We start from the raw sequence: 22,712 nt of genomic DNA, 5'->3' as shown, positions 1-22,712 counted from the left end.
TTCTTTCTCTTCCCAGTATCTTCAGGCAACTCTAAGACTGTAAGTTACAGAAGACATGCTTGAAGAAAGTTCCACACTGGGAGGTATGCTCACACTGATGAAATCAGTCTCCTCCAAGTAAAAAAGACCAAAAGGAATTTTTAAATGACCTGTATCTAGTACACTATGTTTGTGTTCCTGCTAGTACCAGATAAGAACTGTTCATGAACAAAGTGCAGGTTGTGCTTCTTCCTAGGGAAGCCTATAAAAGGACAAGAAGAATCCTTCCTTTACTCTGCAGCTTATCAAGGAGAATGAAAGAAGTGTTTCATTGAAAGCTCAGAAGCAGAACTATGAGAAGAAAACAAAGATGAAAAAGGATCTGAAGAGACAGAATAGGATATTAATTTGTGGTGGGAAGGCAGAAGAATATGACACATATAAGGAAGGGAAGAAGGAAAACCAAATATTTTAAACTAAGTTAATAGGTACGAAGCTTATCCCCTAAAACAAAATGTAGCTTCCTGTGTCAAGGACACAGAGGTGGCAGCAGGAGAGAGGTCATGCATTAATTGAAAAGGGAAAAGTAACATATTTGTTCACCTGATATATATAAAAGAGACCCACCTTATTCCCAAGACTTGTCAAACCTGACTACCATTAGGCATTCTGGATGATTCATCTGGGTGTATAAGTTAATAGCAAAAGGAAGCTAAAACACACTGTGAGGAATTATGAAATCCTGCACAAGAAAGTGAAGATCCTTGGGCATAGGTGTATTTTTTTTTAACTGCTATAGTCTCTTAAAAGAAGGATTTTCTAGAATATTAAGGTATTTTCTAGAAGGAGATTTGAATTTCTGGGTCACAATTTAAAACAAAAGAATGAGAAACTCTTGGCCAAGAATGAATTATAAGTAATCAGTATTTTTTTTTTCAGGAGTGGTAAAAATATATTTGCTTTGAGTTATAAATCAGGGAGGTTTTTTTTTTCCTTCTAAAAAGGAAGAAAGGAGGGGAAAACTGACCATATGTACCAAGGTATCCCTGAAAGAACAACACGCTAAAGAATAGCAACAAAGAGGACCAGAAATTTGTACAGTGCGACATCCAAGAAGAAACAATCAATAAATCTCATGGATTCAGATGTCTATACAAATAATATCTTTTTAAGAATACAATTCTTTCAATCCTGACTAGGTTGCTCTTTTGGGCCCCAGGGTCTGCTACTCTGCAGACTGTTTTACTCTCTATTGTCAAGGTTAGCATTCCCTTGAATACAGTGCTCCTTCTTTGTCACGCCAGAAACCATACTGCTTTAAAGCTATTCCTAGAACCAAGTGACTGGCTCTGTGTTTGGGTTGTTCTGGAGTGTTTCCTCATCTATGCCTCCAGCTCTCTTGAACTGAGTCTATATGTTGGATAAGATTCTTCCTTCTAGATGAGTAGCTCTACTGGTAGATGCCATGAGTCATATTTAAGGAAAAAATAGAGAAATCCCCTACTAATTCTCCATCCAGGACTATTCCTTCTGAAGGGCTATGTTCCCTCTGAAATGCTGGATCCTGCCTGAGTTCCCTGGAATTCTCAAAACAGATCCTGATTTTTGGATGTCTTCATAGCTAATCTATTTAGCCTCTAGAGGTTATGGCCAGTTTTCATACCTATCAATGGTTTTGATCTTTCAACTCAAATAAAAATATTAACACTTTATCAAAAAATAGCAAAATGTTAACACCTTGTTAACACATTAATATTTCATCCTGTGATTATATGACTGAACTGATAGGAGGACCAAACCCCGACTCCCATCCTTCAACCTCCTATACTTGAAGTGGATGGAAAAACGATAATGCATTACAGGCAGAAGGGAAAACTATTCAACTATTACCTGTTTATGTGCTAAGGAAAACTATATTTAGTTTGAAAAGGACAGAACAAAATTGGTTAACAAGGAGTTGAAATGAAAAATCAGTGAGATGGTAGGAGAGCAGCACTCAAGAGTTGCCAAAAATGAATTCAGGTCACCAGGTTAAAATGACTACATCCCACAGTAGTCAAAGAATTGTTGTGATATATTTAAATAATAGAATATAAGCTCCTTGAGAACAAGAATGTTTGGTTTTTCTTTTGATTCCATATGAATAGCACCTAGAACAGTGCTATATAATGATAGCTAGCATTTATATAGGCTTTAAAGTTAGATGTTACTACATTTGATCTTCAAAATGAAAACTGAGTCTAGGGAGAGGTTATATGACTTGTCCAACAGCTAACATCCAAAGTAGAATTTCAACTCAAGTCTTCCTGACTTCAGGTCCAGTACTCTTATCTCCTGTACCATCTAACTTCCTTTATGAATTTACAATGTTTGTATGTGGTACTAATTTAATAAGAGCTTTTTGCACTGAAATGAACATTACTGATCCACAATCCTCTGAAAGATTTTAGAGAATTAGATAAGTTACTGCCTGTCTGGAGAAAGGCAAACATTGTACTGATTTTCAAAAATGAGAAAAGGGTATAGGTTACAAACTACAAATCTGTGACTCTGACTTTGACTTGTGGCAAAAGTCTGAAACATTATTAAAGAAATGGTTTGTAAGCATTTGTACAGAGAAGTGATGGTTATGAAGAGTCGTCGTGGCTTCTAAATATCAGTCATGCCAGACTACAAGTATTTCCTTTTACTTCCTCTAAATCTATAATCCTAAAATATTATAACAAGGTTACTGGAGACAAGAAGGTAAAGAGAATGTTGTAGATATATAGCATACTTGCATTTTAGAAAAGCCTTTGACAAAGTCTCTCATTTCAAGCTTGTGGGCAAGATAGATAGATAAGGACTACAATTCAATTTTATCATATTTATAGCAGCTCTTTTTGTGATAGTTAAGAATTGGAAATTGAGAGGATTGTCCATCAATTGAGGATGGCTAACCATATTGTGATATATAATTCGGATGGGATACTACTATGTGATAAGAAATAATTATTAGGATGATTTCAGAAAAATCTGTCATAAAGTGAAATTAACAGAACCAGAAGGATGTTGTCAATAGTAATAGTAAAATCATATGATGAAAAACTGTGAATGACTTAGCTATTCTTAGAAATATTTTATATTTTATTTCTAAAATACAGTGATCTAAGACAATCTCGAAGAACTAATGATAAAGAATGCTATCCACCTCCAGAAAAAGAACTGATACTATCTGAATACAACAGGAAACACGCTGTTTTTCACTTTCTTTCTTTATTCTTTTTTTTTTTTTTTAATTCAAGCCCTCGTACAAAATGACTAATATGGAAATATTTTACATAATTTCAAAAGCAATTCAATATAGATTGCTTTTCAATTCAGGGAGAGAGGAGGGGAAGAATGAGGAGAAGGATGGAATTTGGAATTCAAAACTCTTTTTAAAATGTTAAAAAAAAAAAACATTGTTTTAACTTGTAATTGGGGAAAAAAATAAGATTATTTTTAAAACTAGCTTATCAGAAGAGAAATTATTCATTCAATTCAAAAGTACCTGTGTACAAAGCATCAAGACAAGTAGTGTATATTAAAAGACAAAAATTTGTCACTAATTCCAAGAAGCTGAAGGGCGGGGCATGCAGGATACAATATGTATCCCAAATAAGAAAACAAAAAATTTAGCAAATGAATACAAAAAACTTTGTGGGTCAGGAAAAAACATTAATACCTTGGATCATCAGGAAAGGAACAGTGTAGAAGGTACCTGAGCTAAATTTTAAAGCATGCTAACCAAGATAAGAATGAGACAGGTATGGGGGACAGTTTATGCCAAGGCACAGGAGCCAAAGATGAATGTTTTGGATGGAAAAGAACAAATGGATCAAATTTGGCTAGAATATAGAGTAAATGTGGGAATAAAATAAAAAAGTCCAGAAAGATAGGCTGAAGTCCAAATGTGAAGTTTCAACCGTCAGAGAAGAATTTGTACTTTATCTTAGAGGCAACAAAGAGTCCTTGAAGCTGCTAAAACATGGAATTGACATGCCTGGACTTGTTTCAGAAATATCTATTTGGCAGGTCTGCAGGGGATAGGTGGGAGAGGAAGGAGATGAGAAGCAGGGAGATCACTTAGAAGCACAGTCAGAGAGACTACTGCCTCACATTTTTGTCTCTGTGGGAATCTTTAGAGCCAAAGAAAATGATTCAGAGAAAAGGAATAGTGGAGCAAACTCTGAAATCCTGGCTAGAAAAAGACAAGTCCTGACCATTCTCTGGAACTGTGAAAAGTTTCTGATGAACAAGATGCCAGGAGAAGGATAAAAGATACACCTGCTACACTTTGCTCTCTCTCTCTTTCTCTCCCCATGTAAACTCCTTGTCACAAAACATGAAATGGTAAACCAGGATATTGGAACAGCTGAGGTGTTAACCTGAGTAACAGTAAAGTCATGATCAGATTCGTTCAGAACTAGCTGAGGTCCAGCAATTACTATGTCTCCTGTTCATTACCACACTAGTGGGAACAAGGTATTTTAGCCTTTCTTTCCTTTAAGCAATGAGCTGAGATGGCTATCACTCCCCTATTCTTTTAAGAACCACAGGAATGCATGTTTGAAGGGTAAGTATAGTATATATGCACGTATCTCATCGGTACCAAAGATTTGGGAAGAAATGGTTACAATAGAGAGAATTTATGCTGTCTTTTTGTACCTTGTTTTAGACTATGGTTTGTGATAACAACATACTAAGTGTCTAAATTAATGGATACTAAGGAAAAAGACTTAAGACAGTGAAATATTTCTAAAATATGGGAACAGTTAAGTCAAAATATAAACAGTAGATTTTGAAGATAACATTTGATCACTATTTCATCTTTGAGGCTAGAAAAGAATCTGAAAGCCAGGAGGAAAATGCCCTCTTAAGATTCCATCCTGGGTAATTAGAAAATTGGCCATGCTTATTCAGAATGTCATTAGTACTAAGATGTAAATAAAAAAATACATACCTGACAAAGCCATAATAGTTCAAGTAGACGACTGTCAGGTAATTAGTAGTTATGACACTCTTAAGAAAATTCAAATCCCTTACCTGGATCTTCATTTATGTGACCATATGCAAGATACTATCATTTCACAGACACTTACACCCCTGTTATCGCTATTTAACCTATTAAAGATAAGAGAGAACAGGACAGCTGTTGCTAGACTGGAAAAGGGTAAATGTTGTACTAATTTTTTAAAAAGGGAAAAGAGTGGAGGTCCATACATTTGTTTGTCACACTTTCCAAGGGAAAAAGTGATGCGGATATAAGCTAGAGAGGTAACCATATAAGCGAAATGATGGAGATGAATGCAAGACCGTAAAATCCGTGAAATTTGGCATTTGATTGGATATGGAGGATGGGATAGAGTGAAGAATCTAGTATGACTCTCAAGTTGAAAACTTGAGGAACTGGAAATGTAATGGTATCATCAGTAGAAAAGGGAATTTAGGAAGAACATTAATTGAATGCCCAGAAGGTGCAGTGCATAGAATACAGGATGTAGAATCAGGAGGACCCGAGTTCAAATCCAGACGGAGGCCCTTACTAGCTGTGTGATCCTGGGCAAGTCACTTAACCCTTACTGACCTCAGTTCTTCATTTATAAAATGAGCTGGAGAAGGAAATGGCAAACTATTTTGGTATATTTGCCAGAAAATCCCAAATGGGGTCATGAAGAATTGAATACAACTGAACAACATAAATGCAGAACACTATTCACATCCTATATATCATTTTAAACCAGGAAATAAATAGAATTTTATTTTAAGTAAGAAAGTATTTTTCCTCAAATTACAATTTTACCAACAGCACAATAAATTCAAGTACAAGCTTTTCATAAAGTATATCATAACAAAATATGTCTGAGTATTTTCAATAAGCATTATCCATTCAACAAATATTTGTCAAGCATATAGTATGGGCTATTTTCTTAAATCAATGTTAAAGATATCTTTTTATGACTGAGTCAAATTAATATCCATTTTTATTTGGCAAGACATAGACAGGTACCTGGTTGGAAATCTAAGTGTGGTTAGTTAATTTAGAGCAATATTAAATATGTAAAAAGATCCCTAAGGGATTTAACATATAAACATTTATTAATATTATCCATGTTTTACTGTACTTTCATTTATTTTGTTAAATGTTTCCCAATAACATTTTAATCTGGCTTAGGCAGTGAGATAAGAGTATTTGACATGTCTTTTCTGGAGTAAATGAGTCAGCTATAAATATTATTAGAAAGAAATGGAAAGATTTACATGCAACGTAAGCAAATAAGAACCAGGACAGCATACACAATGGCAATGATTATAAGAAAGAAAAAAATATATTCGCAAATTTGAAAATGGAAAAGCAAACAGAGAATAGAAAGGGGATCCAGAAAAAATCCCTCAAAAATTCAAGTAACCAGGTATCTCATTTGCAGTTTATTTAAGTAATAGATACATTAAAGTTTGAAATTTAATTTCAGCATAGTCAAAATCTATATTTATTTGGTAGTAGTATTTAAAATTATATATTAAATTTCAATTGTAAAAACTTCATTAACTATATGCAGTCAAAATTAATAAAATATTTATTATGGCTAAATAGAATAGAGAATTCAATACATTTGACTATAACTTTCTTTGTGTTTAGTCAGTTTAGCAGGCTCTTTTTAGTTTCCCACTGTTGTGAAAAATTGAGGCAGTCAGAATGAAAACTAATTGGATTAGGAATTATAGAATCCAAACTCCCTAATCATCTGATAAGTAGTCATCCATGTTGGTCTAAATAGTAACATGGCCACCAGGATAGTGAGTATTATGAAATCTTTCTAAAGCACACACCTCATTAGGGAAAAGTATTCTTTGAAACTTGGATAACAATAAAAAATAGTTCTGGGCCCATCAATAGTATCATAGTCAGATATCAGATTGGCAATATGTCTATTTTTACAATTCTTTTTACATAATACCTAATAATATACCATCTAAATAGTCCCCAAAGTTCTGAGTATCTTCTTTAAATAACGGAAAACAACTCATGTTAATGAAAATGAAATTTTCTTCTCATTTTACTCTAATAAAATGTCTACTCAAATGTTATTAGTCAACTTTTTTATTACAAATATGTTCTATCAAAGTAAATATTTTAAAAAGTAATTGACATTTAGGAATATAGTCAAACTACCAAAACTTTATTACAGCTTTAAAAAAAAAATCACTATTATTGATCAGAGAAGTTTCTACTTACCACACCTCCAAAATATTTCCCAACGTAGAAGTCATTGAGGCTGTGAAGTTCAAGATAGGTGGCTCCTAATTCTTTAGCAAGTTGTATCCCTTCAGAAGAAGTGACGCAGTTCCCTCTATCTGAGGTACACAGTGGACAAGTACACGGTAATTCTTCTGAGGGAATAAATTTGAATCAGAGGACATTGAAATGAAACAGAAATGTGTCTAAATGACTAAAACTAATGAGCAGGCTTCAGTGTTAACAATTAAACAACAAATAACAATTCATACCAGCATCCTAGGAAGTCAGTAAATATATCAGAGATCTGCAGTGTGACACTTTATAAAAAGGTAATGAAAGAAGAAAAGATCCCAGGATAAATCAATATAAAAAGAAAGAAAAACAATATGAAGTTAAGAACACTGAAGAATTTTATTAGATGAGTAGTTATTTTCATTAATAATTGGGCCCATAGCCACAGAGTTATGACTTGTATATAAATCTACTTTTAGATATAATAGTTCCTGATATAATCTTGGGTAAGAGAGTAAGAATTTAAACTGGTTAATTAATAAAGGAAATTAGTTTCATTGATTTCATTATCAGTATTTTGATTAATCAGTCCACCCACAAGGTATTTATTAATCAGCTAATCAACTACTGTGGTCAAGCAAGGTAGTTAGGTGATACAGAATGTCAACCCTAGTGTCAGGAAGAACTGAGTTGAAATCCAGTTTCAGACATTTACTAACTGTGTGATTCTGGCCAAATCACCTTACTCTTGTGTGCCTCAGTTTCTCATCTGTAAAATGATCTGGAGAAGGAAAGAGCAAAGTACTCCAATCACTTTACCAAACCCCAAGTGACAAGTCAACAAGAAAAATAAGATGTGTGAGGTACTCTACTGGTAATACAGAGAAAGGCAAAAGTCCCTGTTTCCAAAGAGCTTATTCCTTGGGAAACAGCAGTCATTTAACTGAAAAAAAAGTTTTAGCTTCAATAAATTATTTAAACTGTTTCACAAAGTTTTCATTGGATATTATACCCTTGTATTAACAAAATTCTTAATGTTCAAAATTGTTCAAAATTAATTAGAAAAAACCAAAATTAATAATCCTCAAATATTTCATTCTCTTTATAAATCTTACACAATTCATTAATCTAATTATTTTATTCATTATGTTCTGCCTCTATTCAAAAGCACAGAAAAGGTAATTTTTTTATTTTTTCAATTTTTAAAACAACAGGAATATAAATAAATTTTATTCAAAAAAGGAAATTCCCAGATTTATAAATGTAGCATCTGTCTCCTTGGTCACCACTAATTAGAGTACAGTTGTCAATAAGATAAGCATAATAGATTTGATCCCATTTTCGATAATTTACTTTGTTCTATTTCACAGTTATATATAAACTGTCTCCCTAAACTGATCCAACTGTCTCAGTGAGAACAAAGAAGTAATAAAAACCCAGAATAATTCTTATCACTAGAAAATAAAAATCAAACCAGAATAATTCTTATCAATAGAAAATAAAAATCAAAAATTGTTCTAGTGATCATTCTCAGCTTTTCATTCTGTTCCACTACACACATAAAACACCCACCCACCCACCCTCCAGTAATTATCAAGGCTTCTCAGTTGGCAATATTGTTGACATCCATCTGTTTCTCTCCAGTTGTTCAGCCACCACCTTAATTCAGATCTTCCTCACCTCTCCTGACAATAGTCTCATGATTAATCTCTCTGCCTGCTGTCTTTCCCTTCTCCAAACCACCCATGCCAAAACAAAGCAAAACAAAATGCTCAATTAGATCTATGATTTGATTTGGATATCCAATCAACTATGTAGATAGTAACCCCTTCATGACTGTAGCTCTTGTATATATCTTCCCATTAATTTGTCACAAGGGGTCCACTCAATGGGTAAGGAACCTTATTTGCTTTTTCCTGACAAAGCAAATGCAACACGAGTGAATTTACCCACATCTCTCTCAATTGCTATATGACACACATTCTCATCACATCTTCGACTTTATTGATCATGAAAGTTCCTTATTTGTGATGTTTGAACATGGCTCCTTGCTCATTCTCAGGCTCTTTAACCCACTTCTTGCTTCTATGCATAGGCTGTCCTCCAAAGCAGGAAGGAATTTCCTCTTTACATTTGTCTCTTAGAATACTTAGCTTCCTTCAAAGTTTAATTTAGGTCCCATATCCTTTGGGAAGGCTTTTTCTCTACCTTCTCAAATTACCTTAAACTTACTTATCTATATAAATGCCATAAATATTTCCATCCCACAAGGATTCTCAAAGTATGAGCTAATTTTCATTTTGTCTTCGTATCTATCCCTTGCACCCAGAACAGTGCCTAGGACATATTAGTCACTTAATAGATGCTTGCTAAAGGAATGATCTTCAAATGTAAAGCAAATAAACATGCAAAAGTTAAAAAAATTCCATCAATCAATTAGTAAGCACTTTCTATGTCCCAGATACTGATAATCAATTACAACAATGAAATAATTCCTATTCACAAAGAAATTCACTGACATTTTAATGGGGGAGACAAGTATGTACATTCACATCATAAATATAAAATATTTAAGCACAACAAAATGTGGTAATTAGGGCACTTAGCCATTGGCAAGGATGGGAGGCAGGGGCATCAGGAAAGGCTTCATACAGAAGATGATTCCAGGAAGAAAGGCTATGTGCTAGAGGTCAGGAAAGTATACATTCCAGCACAAAGGATGGCTGATTTGGTCAGATCACTGAGTATATGAGGGGAAGTTTGGAAATAATGTCTAGTGAGACTAGAAAGCGAGTTTGTAGCCAAGTTGTGAAGGGCTTCAGAAGCTAAAGAGAGTCGATACTTTATTCCAGATGCAATAGGAGTCACTGAGTATGGGAATCATATGGGCAGATAGACAATCTTCCTGACTCCAGGCCCAGCACTCTATCCACTCTATCACCAAGCTGCTTCAATGATAGCTAAACCCAGAATAGCTACAGAAGTTACCAATCCAATGGCATTATCAAAACATAAAATTATACCATTTTAGACAAAGAATCAAGCAAATCCTTTTAAAGTTAGGGAAACTAAAGCTGAAGAAATTAATAACTTCTTCAAGATCATAGTTAGCTAAATGTCAAAAGACAATAACACAGAAAAAAAAAAACTGTGGTTTGAGCTGCTCAGTAATGAAATGTTCTTTCAATAAGAAAGATAAACATTTGGCACTCAAAGAAGATTTAAAGATATCAAGGATAAAGACAGCAAATCATACTTGATTTCTCTGAGTTATATCATACACAAAGCTTGATCTGAGTTTTCTTTTCTATGATCAGATTAGGTTTTGAGTTGAGAGAATAAATTTTCATGAAGAACTTTGCTTATTCTGATAAATAACACTCTTGGTATTTTACATTCTTTACAAAGCTTCCATAAACAGGGCCTTTGCTTTACTGAAGACAGAGGCCCCCTTATGTCTACAAAGCTCTCCTTATGTTGATGGAATGGGGGTGGGCAGATTGCCTTAATATGCCTTGATACAAGACAAAATGAATGAAGGTCAGCAATGCTTCTAATGCAGAAGGAAATAAACATAATGAAAAATGATTTGAGTGTTTTTGATAAAAAAAAAAATACATGTCTGAAAAATTAATTAGTTCATTTCAGCTTGATGACAATATACATAGTGTATAAAAGGAGACCTGGTTTAGTGAAGGAGAAGTGGGGGAGGGAGAGCCTAGATTTGAATTTAGACTCTTGCTACTTATATTTAATAGTTGTGTAACTGTGGGCAAATCACTTATGCATTTATTAAATACCTACTATGCCAGATATTGTGCTGGGAACACAAAGTCAAAAATAGGAAGTATTCCCATAAGAGCTGAGACTATGTACACAGATATAAGTAAATATAGAAGAAATATAAAATAAACATAAAGGCAGTTTTGAGAAAGAGATAACTAGCATCCAGGAAGACCAGGAAAGATTTCATATAAAAATGGAGCTTGAGTCAAATACTGAAGAAAGTGAGATATGATAAGAGTCAGAGGGAGTGGATTCCAGACACAAATGATGGACCTATAGACAGGGCTTAGACCACCAGTTGGTGAGTAATATAACAAATTTGTAAAGGAAAATTGGAACCAGCTTATGAAGGATTTTAAAAGCCAAACAAAGGCATTTACACTTTAACCTAGAGGCAATAGGAAACGAGTGAAATTTATCGAGTAGAATAACATGTTCAGATCTACATTAAAAGAAAAATCCCTTTGGCAACTCTGTGGATGATAGACTGAACTGAGGAGAGATTTAAGACAGGGGGACCAATATGAAGTCTACTGTAAAAGTCCAGGCAAAAGATAATGAAGTCCTGACAAAATATGAAGACTATTTGATCAACTACCCTGATATGATTGGCTATTACAGGTACTTTCAAAATAGCTCCTTTATGTATGTGTTCCTTAGTTTTCTGATATCAGTAGATCTGTGATCTACCTTTTATTACCCTTCTTCATGTCTTTCCACAAGTATTCTACAGGATACCCAACATGACAGATTTCCTGACATTGCATGGATACCAGTGAAATACAGATTATCTCCCAGTTACTCCTTATTCCAAATATATTCCTAGCCTCTCTCTTATACTGGTCATTTGCCCCTAAATTTTATACTCCTTCTCCTGTATAATTCTGCATTGGTAATATGATATACATCTACTTTTTCCATTGTTTTTTGCATGACTTATAAATGGAACTACAGATACAAAAAATCCAATTTCTTAAAAACTATCTTCATGGATTTATGTTTCTAAAAAAAAATTAATCTTTGTGATTCTGAATTTTTCACATCTCTAATTTAATCCTAACATCAATCCTATGAGGTAGATAAGGATTCTTATTCCTATTTTACAGAGGTGAAAAACTGAGGCTCTTAAAACTTAAATGACTTGCAAAAGATCATATAAAATTAGTGTCTAAACTTGGACTTGAAATCAAACACTTTAATCCAAATCTATTCTTATACAACAGCAATGGGGTTAATAGTAGCAAATTCTTAATAGCTAACATTTGAACTACAGTTATTTCATCTATTAAAAATTGCATTTTTATATTAAAAATAAGAATCTACTTTAGAGTAATAAAGATGTTTTGTATCTAATTACAATTGAAAAATAACACACTTACCATTTTGTCTGATACCAACAGCAGAAATTATTACTGGGACTGAACAATGATTTAATGTTCTTTTAATCACTGGAATATAACTATCCTTTACTTCTTGAAATGAAGACTTGTCATTTACAGAGTATTTGATTACAATGATGTCCGCCCCAACAATAAGATTTCGAGAGGTATACCAATCACTGTCGAAAATGCCCTAAACCAAAATGCAAAGAGTAATCCTTTTACTCATAACAATCATAAAATGCATTATGAATTATATGATAGGTTAATTTTAATTTTAACTCATTTTATTTATTGTGGCACATGTATAAAGATAATAAAATCCTTCAAATAAGCATTCTGTTATCACTATAGAAAACTACTTCCTTGCTTAGAAAACTGCAGAATAACAGGAATAGTAGAGTCCTAATAGAAGTTGCTAATAGAAAAATAGAAAACTAAATACTCAGCACATAAAAAATGCACATAAAGATGTTTTGTCTTTGTAATAACTGAATGATTGCAAAAACCTATGGAAGCAAGTGCAGTAGCACCATAATAAATATAGGAGATTTGAGGGCTTTTTATGTGATTCTTAGCAAACTTAAGTGGGATTTTTATTTTGGGTAGTTTTTGTATAGCCATTGTACTATGTACTTTGTGGAACCTCCATCTAAACTCCTCTACTGGACAACTGGATATGTTTTTCAGATCCATATAGTATACAGAGAAAAATGTACACAAAAAACATCTTGTATACAGAGTCAGAAAGACATGAATTCAAGTTCTGGCTCTGAGATTGTTACTAAATCATTTAACTTCTAAGGGCATCTCCCTCAGGCACCACATCAGCAACTTGCTAAAACCAACTGTTGCAGAACAGTTACAAATCTACATTCTTTCATCAGGTGCTTCTAATACAGATGAAAAGACAAGTCTGGAACAACAAAAACTTTTTATTTTTAGTAATGATTTATTCCTAATTCATGAATGCACATAAATGATAAATGCCAAATAACCCCTTTCCCTAGTTCCCAAATCTTTACTTAAAGACTATTGGCACTATATGCATATTATAAAAAGATACTAACATTCAAAATTGAGATACAATATACACATATGACTATACATAAACATATAAAATATATATAGATGTGAATATGTAGATTTGTGAGTATACATGTATATATTAAGGATCAGACTCAGAAATTATGGAAACTGAAAAAAATGCACTGCTACTTTTGTGATTCCAATTCCTTAAAAATTCCTTTCCAGAATTCTGGTATTTTGTCAAAAATAATATAAAATCTACAAAAACTTAAAATTTTATTTGTGAATACCATTTTGTAGAAAACAGTCTTAAGCATGAGTCTACTGTACCCATGCCCATAGTTTTTTATTCCAACAATTTCACTTTCTTTTTAACTGTGCTATAAAAGGCTTACTTGTTTTCATTTATGGGGCCTTTTGTATATTTTTCTGAGAGGCGGAGTAGTTCAAGGGGATGAATTTGGAAGATTAGTCTAAAACTGTTGCGTTATGGAAATCTGTGCTTTGAAATGTGAGTAGAGAACAGAGGTATTAGTGTCTTGCATTCATCAATCCAAGGCAATGCTGCAGACCCCTTTTTCCTGTGGTAGAAAGCTGGTAAAGTTTCTTAACTTAGCAATGTTTGTACAGAAATGCTCTCAAAACCACCAGCTGTATTTGTGTACTGCATGCTTCTGCAACTCATGGATTGCCAAAGTACAGCATATGATGAAGTGTTCCCTCTACTTAAGTATAAAAGAACCTTCAGAAGCATGAGAAATCCTGAATACTTTTCAGAAATGAAAACAAATTTGCAAAGTAAGATGCAACTATTTGCTGAATTTAATTAAAGAGAAGCAAGGATGGGAGAACTACAGAACGAAAACATGAAAACTCAAGGAATTTGATGAGGAAGGGAGAAGGAAGAAGGCAAAGAATCAGGCAAAGAGCAGGACGGTGTTGGGAAAGTTTCCCAGCACAATTTGCCAATACTTCCTAATCCCTGCTCAAAACCCCTTCTAATTGCTTCCGTTCTAATTTTGTGCATATGCAGACATGAACATAATACTGGATAGGTAAAGTCAAAGAAACAGAATGGAAGTTATATGAATGTTAAATAAATATATAAAATGGAGAGATGTACAGTTAGGTTTCAGAGCAAATAATGGAGTGGTGTATGTGATTTCAAATTCATCCTATTCAAATTGTTATGTAGTATATAGTCTGGTTTCAATCCAAAAATTAATGTGAATTGGGAATCCAGATAATGTGGAATTCATTTTTTGCACCAACTGGAATCCTGCTGTATCTACACACAGGACATGATTTGTGCATCACTTCATTTTTTATATTTTTTGCTAATAAAGAAATTGATCTCAAAATTCAACAAATAAATACAATGTGAGAAAATGAGGACAAAGGAGAAAGTATATGTATTAAAAATAAGTGTATCAAAAGAGTTATATCTAACATGAGGTTTTAGAAAAGCTAGTCATCTGTAAGAAGCACTGTATCGAAGAGTAACATTTTGTCAATTAGCAACCCAATTTGCCCACTTCAATTTTGTGGGCATCATATATAAATATGGGTAAAAGAGAAAACTGTTTACTACGACTACTACTTTTTTTTTTTTTTTTTTTTTTTTTTTGCTGAGGCAAATGGGATTAAGTGATCTGCCCAGGGTCACACAGCTAGGAAATGTTAAGTGTCTTGAGTATAGATTTGAACTCAGATCCTCTTGACTTCAGGGCTGGTGCTCTGTCCACTGTACCACCTAGCTACCCATTTACTCCTTCTTAAAGGGAAAAGTCCAATATTCTTACTCCTTTGTATACTAATACTTTCAAGGAATTTTTCTATAGCATTATATAACCACAGCTTCAGAGGCAGGGTTTAGAGATCTGGATTTACTAGTGATGTTATGAATCAGACATTTCAAGGGACCACTATATTTAGCTAATTTAAAAAAAAAATTACTACATCTTTGAAAACAGTGAATCAAAGAAGAGTGTAGATATAATTATTCAAATTATTTTAGTTAATATTGATCACATCATTATCAACATGTCAGATAAAAACTAATGCCCTCTGGGGTATTAATTTTATCCCTCCTAACTTTATTTCATTAAAATGCTACTGCTTTACCTTCACAATGTCAGAATATTGTACAACTGGAACCAGAAAAATTATTATGGGGAGTAATAATTAAAGTAGGACTAGATTTTAGAGATCACTTGGTTCAATTCCCTCAAACTATAGATAGGTAAACCAAGGGCCAGAAAGTTAAAAGTGACTTGTTCAAGGCAACAGACAATAAATGGCATAATCAATAATTAAAATGATAGTACTTAAGAGTTATAAGGGACTTTACAGATTATCTAGTACAATAATCATTTATAGATAAGGAAACTGAGGCCCAGAGTTAAATTTACTTTCCCAGGGAGGGACATACATGTAATAGGTCTTCAGTTTCCTAGTACAATATACTTTCTTTTGTATTACACAGTTTCTCTACAAAGTATCTAATGCTTCCATAAAAGCATTAGATTGGCAGCAGACACTACCGATTCATCAAACTGTCATCTTTTACCTTTCCAGACATCTCGTAAGTAACTTCCAATTAGGGCCTACCCAATCCTAAACCTTGGTGCCTTAGAATAATTATGATTCTGTTCATGAGTCATATATTCTTGAAGGAATACTTTTCATAGGATCCCTTTATATGTTCATGCATGTGCATCTGTATATTTTAAGACATTTAAAATTTCTTTGATTTAGAAATAGGTTATTATCCATCTGGTGTGTCCTATTTATAGCTGCATAATATAAACTTGGCTTTGATTTTTAAAAAAGAAACTTGAAAAATAATTAGCATCTAATATACCCAGTTACATTTATTTAGAAATATCATACTTATTTTTAAAATATAAATTGAAAACTGCTAGATGGAATATCTTAAAATACAGCTAACCTCATAGAATTCTACCTATCTCACAGCATAGGTTCAAATAACATAATGAATATAAAGTACTTGGCAAGTACTTTCTAAATGGCAGTTATTTTCATAAATTAATAAAAAAAAATAACAATAAAGATCAGCCATTGTTATATAACAGAAAATTTTAATATATGCTTTGCTGGTATTACCAACAAGTAGGTTCAGTCTTCATCAAATAACTGAGGAACATAATTGATGTTAATGTTTATGAAGGGCATTAGTACATAATGTACTTGGAAGTACTAAACAATTCTGTTATTCAGTTACAATAGGCCATGGTGACCTAAAAAAATTATAAATAGGCAACAAATCCAGGACCAGTCAATAGCTACACTAAAATGATGAAGCATAAAAATTTCCAGGTGTAACTTTTGCACATGGCGAAACTTTTTAAAAATTTTCAAGAATGAATCTCTTTTCCTCTTATAGACAAAATGAAAACTTTTAATCTACTTGGAAGATTCCCATCACTAGAGCTAATGAGTAAGTATTGTTTTTAAGTAATATAAAATAACCCAAATGCAACAAATGCAAAATATTGAAGGGTCAAAGAAAAAGCAGGGACACAATTCCTACTTTAAACTGTGCTTTATTTTCCTCAAAGATACTTTATTTGCTTAAAGTTTGTTGAGTTGTTTGAATGTCTTTACTAACACTGTTTAACAAGTCAACAATCTGTTATTGACTTTAAGATTCAATAAGGCAAGTCTGCTAAAAGGGAAGAAATAGATTATTTAATTAGTTGGCATAACTATCCCTGGCAGGAAAACAGATTCAGATAACCACTTCACAAATTTTATCAAGGATAGATTATCACTCCTGAATTGAGATTATTTTAGATTTTATTTATTTTACACACCTAATAGTAATAATTTAATTTTCTTCAAATTTAATTACTACATAGCTACAATGTAAATGTTTTAATGACTGCTAATTTCTTTTTATACTGATTAAGTTTTTAAAAGCCCAAGTGTTTGATAAAATTTCAAAGAAGTATAATCTATACTTTTGCAATCCTGCCATTGAACTTTTAGGGCCCTAAATCCAGCATTAATGTGATGTAATTAAAGAATCAGATTAAGTGTCTGCCAAACAAAGACAAATTAACAATTTCAAAAGCTAGAGTTGAGATACTCATCTCATAGATAGAGATAGATAGAGACTATAGTGAAATTCACTATACCTTTCCAGTAACTTCACAGGAACAGGGATGGAAACCGATTAATGTGATTACAATTTAATTACTTATATTACAAAAGTCTTTTATTCATGTTAAAAAATTATCATCCTATACTATTATTCTGCCTTAAATCACTATACATCATAAAAAGTAACCAATAGGAATTACCTTCCTTTAAAAAAAATACTTTTGTCATCATGTAAACCTGATTTTCCCTAATCTTAAACCAGCAAGACATTTTAAAATCATTTTTCTGCCACAATTATTTTTTTTTTCAAATCTAGTCCTCTTTCTAAACTGATTCGTTTTAAAAAGTTTTGCCTATGAGGTTTCAGAGGGTTTTATTTTTAGAATATCATTACTACAATATTACACGTTAAGTAACAGGAAAAAAACATTGCTCTCTCTGGGCGCAACAATGTGACCCTATCATTTAATGTGTTCCACACTCAGCTGTCTTTGTAGCAAAGGATTTAATAGTATCTGAGATGCATTTGTACGAATAAGTGCTCAACACAAAGAGTTTTAGCTGACTAATTTTTTTTCTCCCCAGTGAAGCGAATGACCAAAGGGGGATAAAAATAAATGGTGCCTAAACTCGTAGGGTAACTTGAGTTAAAAGGGGGAAAAAAAAAAAAACAAACAAAAAAAAAACCACTGCTTCCAGATTCCTTTAGAAGTGGATAGTGCTGCTGCTTTCTCTTACCCAGACGGGACAATCATGTACCACCAGTCTGACATTTCCAAACACACAGGCTTGATATTCAGTAAATACAGGATATGCAATCGAGCTGGCATCAGAGTTCAGCAACAAGCTGCTTTCTGTCTCTGAAACGAGAGCACTTCTCCCTAGATAAGTCCAGATCAGACCTGATTGACGATTGTCCTCAGGAAATCCATCTCCTTCATTTCCTAATGCAACAATGTGAATGGACCTATGAAAGGGAGAGAGAGAAAGAGAGAGAGAAGGGGGAAGGGAAAGAAGAAACATTTTTGAGACCGATTTTCCACTTTTATCAGAACAGGAAGTGAAGGAAAGCAAGGAAGGAGGCAAAGACGAAAATAAGCTGCTTTCAAGTAAGAATGCAAAAAAAAAAAAAATCTATTGAATTCTATTTGAAATTACTCAACCAAAAAAAAAAAAAAAAAAAAAAAGAGGCAAAAACTGGATACGTACATGATCTTAAATCCAAAGGCAAAGCAGCGAATGAGAAAAGAGCAGCTTCCCAAGCACTCTCATGATAAAAGTCCGGCTTGTTTACCCCGTGGATTTTCTCATTTCCAATAGTTTCCACCCAAATGCTCCTTCCTCTACTATCGTTGCGGCAAAAGCAAGGCTTCCCCGTGGGCTTCCAGACCAATCAGGAAAAGCTCTGGACCATCCTATTGAGGGCTGCTGCTGCTGCTGCCTCTGCTGCGGCTGGTCCCTGAATGTAAATGGGCGGCCGCATGTGACAGCCCGGGCACTCGCGTACCGAGTTAATCTTCAGCTAGGTGAATGTCAGCATATTAAATCACCTCCTCCTCTCGGGCTGCGGCCAGTTAGCAGAAAGGCGATCGCCTCCTCCCCCGGCCCTGGGAAGGAGGGAAGAAAAAATCCTCGCCAACCCAAGTGCACCACACGTGCAACTGTGGAGGGGCGATTCTGCAGAGCCCACGTAATGCGGGGGCAGGGCAGTCCCCCCCTCCAAAGAAAAGACCCCCTCCCCCTTTCCAAGGCCTAAGCCACGCTGGAAGCTAGAGGAGGGGGCTGGGCGGGTTAGGAAGCTCGGGAAAATCAATTAAGAAAGAAAATGTAGTTCGAGAGAGCTCACCGCTCACCGCCGCCTCTCTGCCCTGCAGCAAGTTTGGTGAATTGTAAAGATCCGATCCAAACCAGCAGGAAGAAAGGGGGAGGTGTAGCTGCTCCCTCTGGATATAGACTGCTGTAGGAAAGAGAGGAAGCAAGAGATCTTGGGATTTAAACAATTTTGCCCTTAACGTTTTCAACACACACTCCCCTTTTCTTTCTTTCTTTTTTTTTTTTTTGGTTGAACTGAAAAAAATGTTTAAAAATCATTTTTATAGCTGTGTTACTGTTAAATTTTGTTTAATAAATACACGTACGGGAGAGTTCTTTAAAATTAAGCTTAGAAGAAATTAGAAGCAGCATTTATGCTGATACAGTTTGTTCAAAAAAGAAACTGGCTAATGTGGATTGGGAGATGATTGTGCTATATAACAATTGACATCTTTTAATAATACAAAGAGTAGTATACTCTACCCCCATCATCTAAAGCAATAGATTGTAAATAGTGGGGTGGGGGTGGGGAGGTATATTTTACCGGACAAATGATTATGCCTAACCTTTAATTTTTTAAGGATTTTTATTAGACAGTCTGTGTATTTGTAGAGACTAAGCCAATAACTGATATAGCCCTTTGCATATATTATCTAGTTTGAGCCTCACAACAACTGCATGTAGTACTATTATTTGAATTGTACAGAGAAGAAAACTAAGTTTCAGAAAAATTAAGACTTGCCCATTTTGTTGTTCAGCCATCTTTGACCCTATTTGGGGTTTTCTTGGCAAAGATCCTGAAGTAGTTTGACATTTCCTTCTTCAGCTCATTTTATAGATAAGGAAACTGAGGCAAACAGGTTAAATGACTTACACAGGAATCACATTGCTGGTTTAGTGTCTGAGGCCATATTTGAACTCAGGTTTTCTGACCACAGGCTCTCACTCTATCCACTGCACCATCTCTTCATTCCAACTCACACATGGTTACACATAGCAAATGTCAGAAGAGGGCCTGACTCTTAAGTCCAGCAATCCAACTAGCCATGCACCACTCATACTATAAAAGCACTCAGTACCAAATGAATAGAACACCATCATAATGTTCCATAGGTTTTTATAGTTCTTATAGGATATCACATTGCATAATGCGATAACCCTAAAAAACCTACATAAGTCTTTGTACAAACATTTATTCAAAGCAGTTGATAGAAAGCCAAATATATCGATCAAGAACTGAGTGTCATGGAATATCACCATCATAAAAATCTAGAGATTATCTAGTCCAACATTCTCATTTTACAGGTGGGTGAAAAAACTTAAATTCGAAAAATTGTGTGAGAATGGATGGAGAAGTTCTTGGTAAGATTTTGTTTCCTACAAGAGGTAATGATTTTCCTGTATCAAATGCTGAGATTTGTATAGGTGTCAAATATTGGGATTCAGTCATGTGATGAATTTTATGGCCTCTTTGCCTAAAAGATACATTTATTTATGAGAAGAGGTTATAAATAAAATGAAGAAATACAACAGACACCAGGAATGGTAAATATCAAATAGATTTGGGAGAACATACAGTTAGCAAGGAAAGGGGTTTTAACAATGGAAAAAAACAAGTTCCCCAATAGAACTCACAGTTAACCAGGAGAAAAGGAAATATACCATGAGGTGAGTTAGCCATTAACTGATAGGCTAAATCCATAGAGAAGTTTAGCACTCTAAAAGAGTTAATTAGATACAAGGAGAAAGACACCATGAGGCAGACTACTCTGGTAGGCTAACCCAAAGATGGCATAGATATATAGGGGAAATTTAACCTAGGGGGAGAGGGAATTTAACATAATTTGGCTTTCTGATTAGATACAGAAAGATGGGCTTACCCAAGACCTCCACAGGGGATGGGCCTATAAGGGGATGACCTGATCCCAATCCCTGCTTTTTCCTGTTTACCTCAGAGATAAATTTTATCAGTATTTCTGGCTTTCTCTGCCAATCCTACTTAATTACCCAGGACCTATCAGCTAAGTTTGAAAACAATTTACATTGGTTTTCAACTTTGTATAATTATTCATGTATGTATAACATTCTCCAAGTTAAAAAACCAGTAAAGTAAATCATATCACCTGGTTATTAATAAGACTTTAGTCAGTTTTGTTTTGAAGCCACAGACTGAGTGTGCTAGAAATACAAAAAAGCAAAAACAAAAACAAAACAAGTTGCAGCCCAGAAGTTCATGCTCCAATAGAAGGTCACATTCTAACAATGATGATTCTTTCTTTGACAAGAATATGTTAAGGACATGGCTAGTGCTCTATCCAAAGATTTGCTCTAAGTATATTTGGCTTAACTGAAAGCATTTTAATATTTTCCCAGGTATAAGGATAAAGAATAAGATCCAGGTGTAAATGATGCTATTTTGATTATTTGTTTTTATATTATTTTAATATTAAGTTAATTCATCATCCTTCTCCAGATATTCAGATACCTCATTAAAAGTTCAACTTAAGTTTTTAAAAGCTCTCTCAAAAGAATGCATACACTCCCTTTTCTCAGAGGTAAACAGTAGCTTAGTAGATAGATGACATGGCCTGGAGTCAGGAAGATCAGAGTTCAAATCCAGCTCAGAGATTTCTTAGCTGTGTAATCTTGGAAAGTCACTTAGCTTGGCATATGGACCCATTTGGAGGATATGGCAAAACATACTAGCATAGTTTGCCAAGAAAACTTCAAATGGGGTCACAAATGGTCAGATGCAACTGAAAGGACTGAACAACAAAGCATTCTCTACCATGTTGGAAGAGCTTTAACAGGTACAAGCAACAGACTATATCTGCTTTCAGAGGACTAGCCTTGCTGTCTACTTAGTGATGAATTCTTCAGCTATAGTAACCCATGAAATTAAAAATAAATACAAACTGGCCTTCAATCTTGTGCAGGACTAAGGACACAAAACCAGTGCTAGCTAGTGTAATACCAGAAAGGAGGACAGAAGATGCTAAGAATAACTTTAGATGATACATATAAACTTTAACTTTGTGACTGGTATTCTAAATGTGAGATCTTCATAAATGGCCAACTAGTGGATAACAATGTATCTATCTTGTTCTCCTTAAAGAGAACAGAGGATAAACGGAAGTTGTAGCTAAAATGAAAAGATGTTTCACAAGTTGGAGATAAAAATAAAGAGATAGAGTTGATTTCATTGTATGTCCACAGATAACATGAAACATCATCTCATGGCACCTTTAGTCATATGTAGTAGTGTTCATGAAAAGCATTTGCAAAAATGTGACAGTGAAAATGTTTAGAGTAAGGAGGTGCTGGGTAGC

At 34.1% G+C, this 22,712-nt stretch overlaps 1 protein-coding gene across 6 annotated transcripts in view; it reads right to left on the bottom strand.

Moving 5' to 3' along the window:
* Positions 1–22,712, bottom strand: part of RHOBTB3 (Rho related BTB domain containing 3) — a 109,731-nt gene that overhangs the window by 69,155 nt on the left and 17,864 nt on the right. For 3 of the 6 annotated variants that reach the window (XM_031967820.1, XM_031967849.1, XM_031967811.1), the window contains exons 3-5: positions 18,310–18,538; positions 12,418–12,610; positions 7,238–7,392 (exon numbers count right to left, since the gene is read on the bottom strand). In XM_031967820.1, coding sequence (XP_031823680.1) covers positions 7,238–7,392; positions 12,418–12,610; positions 18,310–18,538 — 577 coding nt within the window. Of the gene's footprint in view, positions 1–7,237; positions 7,393–12,417; positions 12,611–18,309; positions 18,539–18,780; positions 19,601–22,712 lie in introns of those variants that run through there. The other 3 variants (XM_031967840.1, XM_003759830.4, XM_031967826.1) reach the window with 3 other exon arrangements.

The sequence above is a fragment of the Sarcophilus harrisii genome, chromosome 1 (genome assembly GCF_902635505.1).
Source record: "Sarcophilus harrisii chromosome 1, mSarHar1.11, whole genome shotgun sequence".
In the NCBI taxonomy this organism is placed as follows: domain Eukaryota; kingdom Metazoa; phylum Chordata; class Mammalia; order Dasyuromorphia; family Dasyuridae; genus Sarcophilus; species Sarcophilus harrisii.
This window is presented reverse-complemented; position numbering and strand designations above follow the sequence as displayed.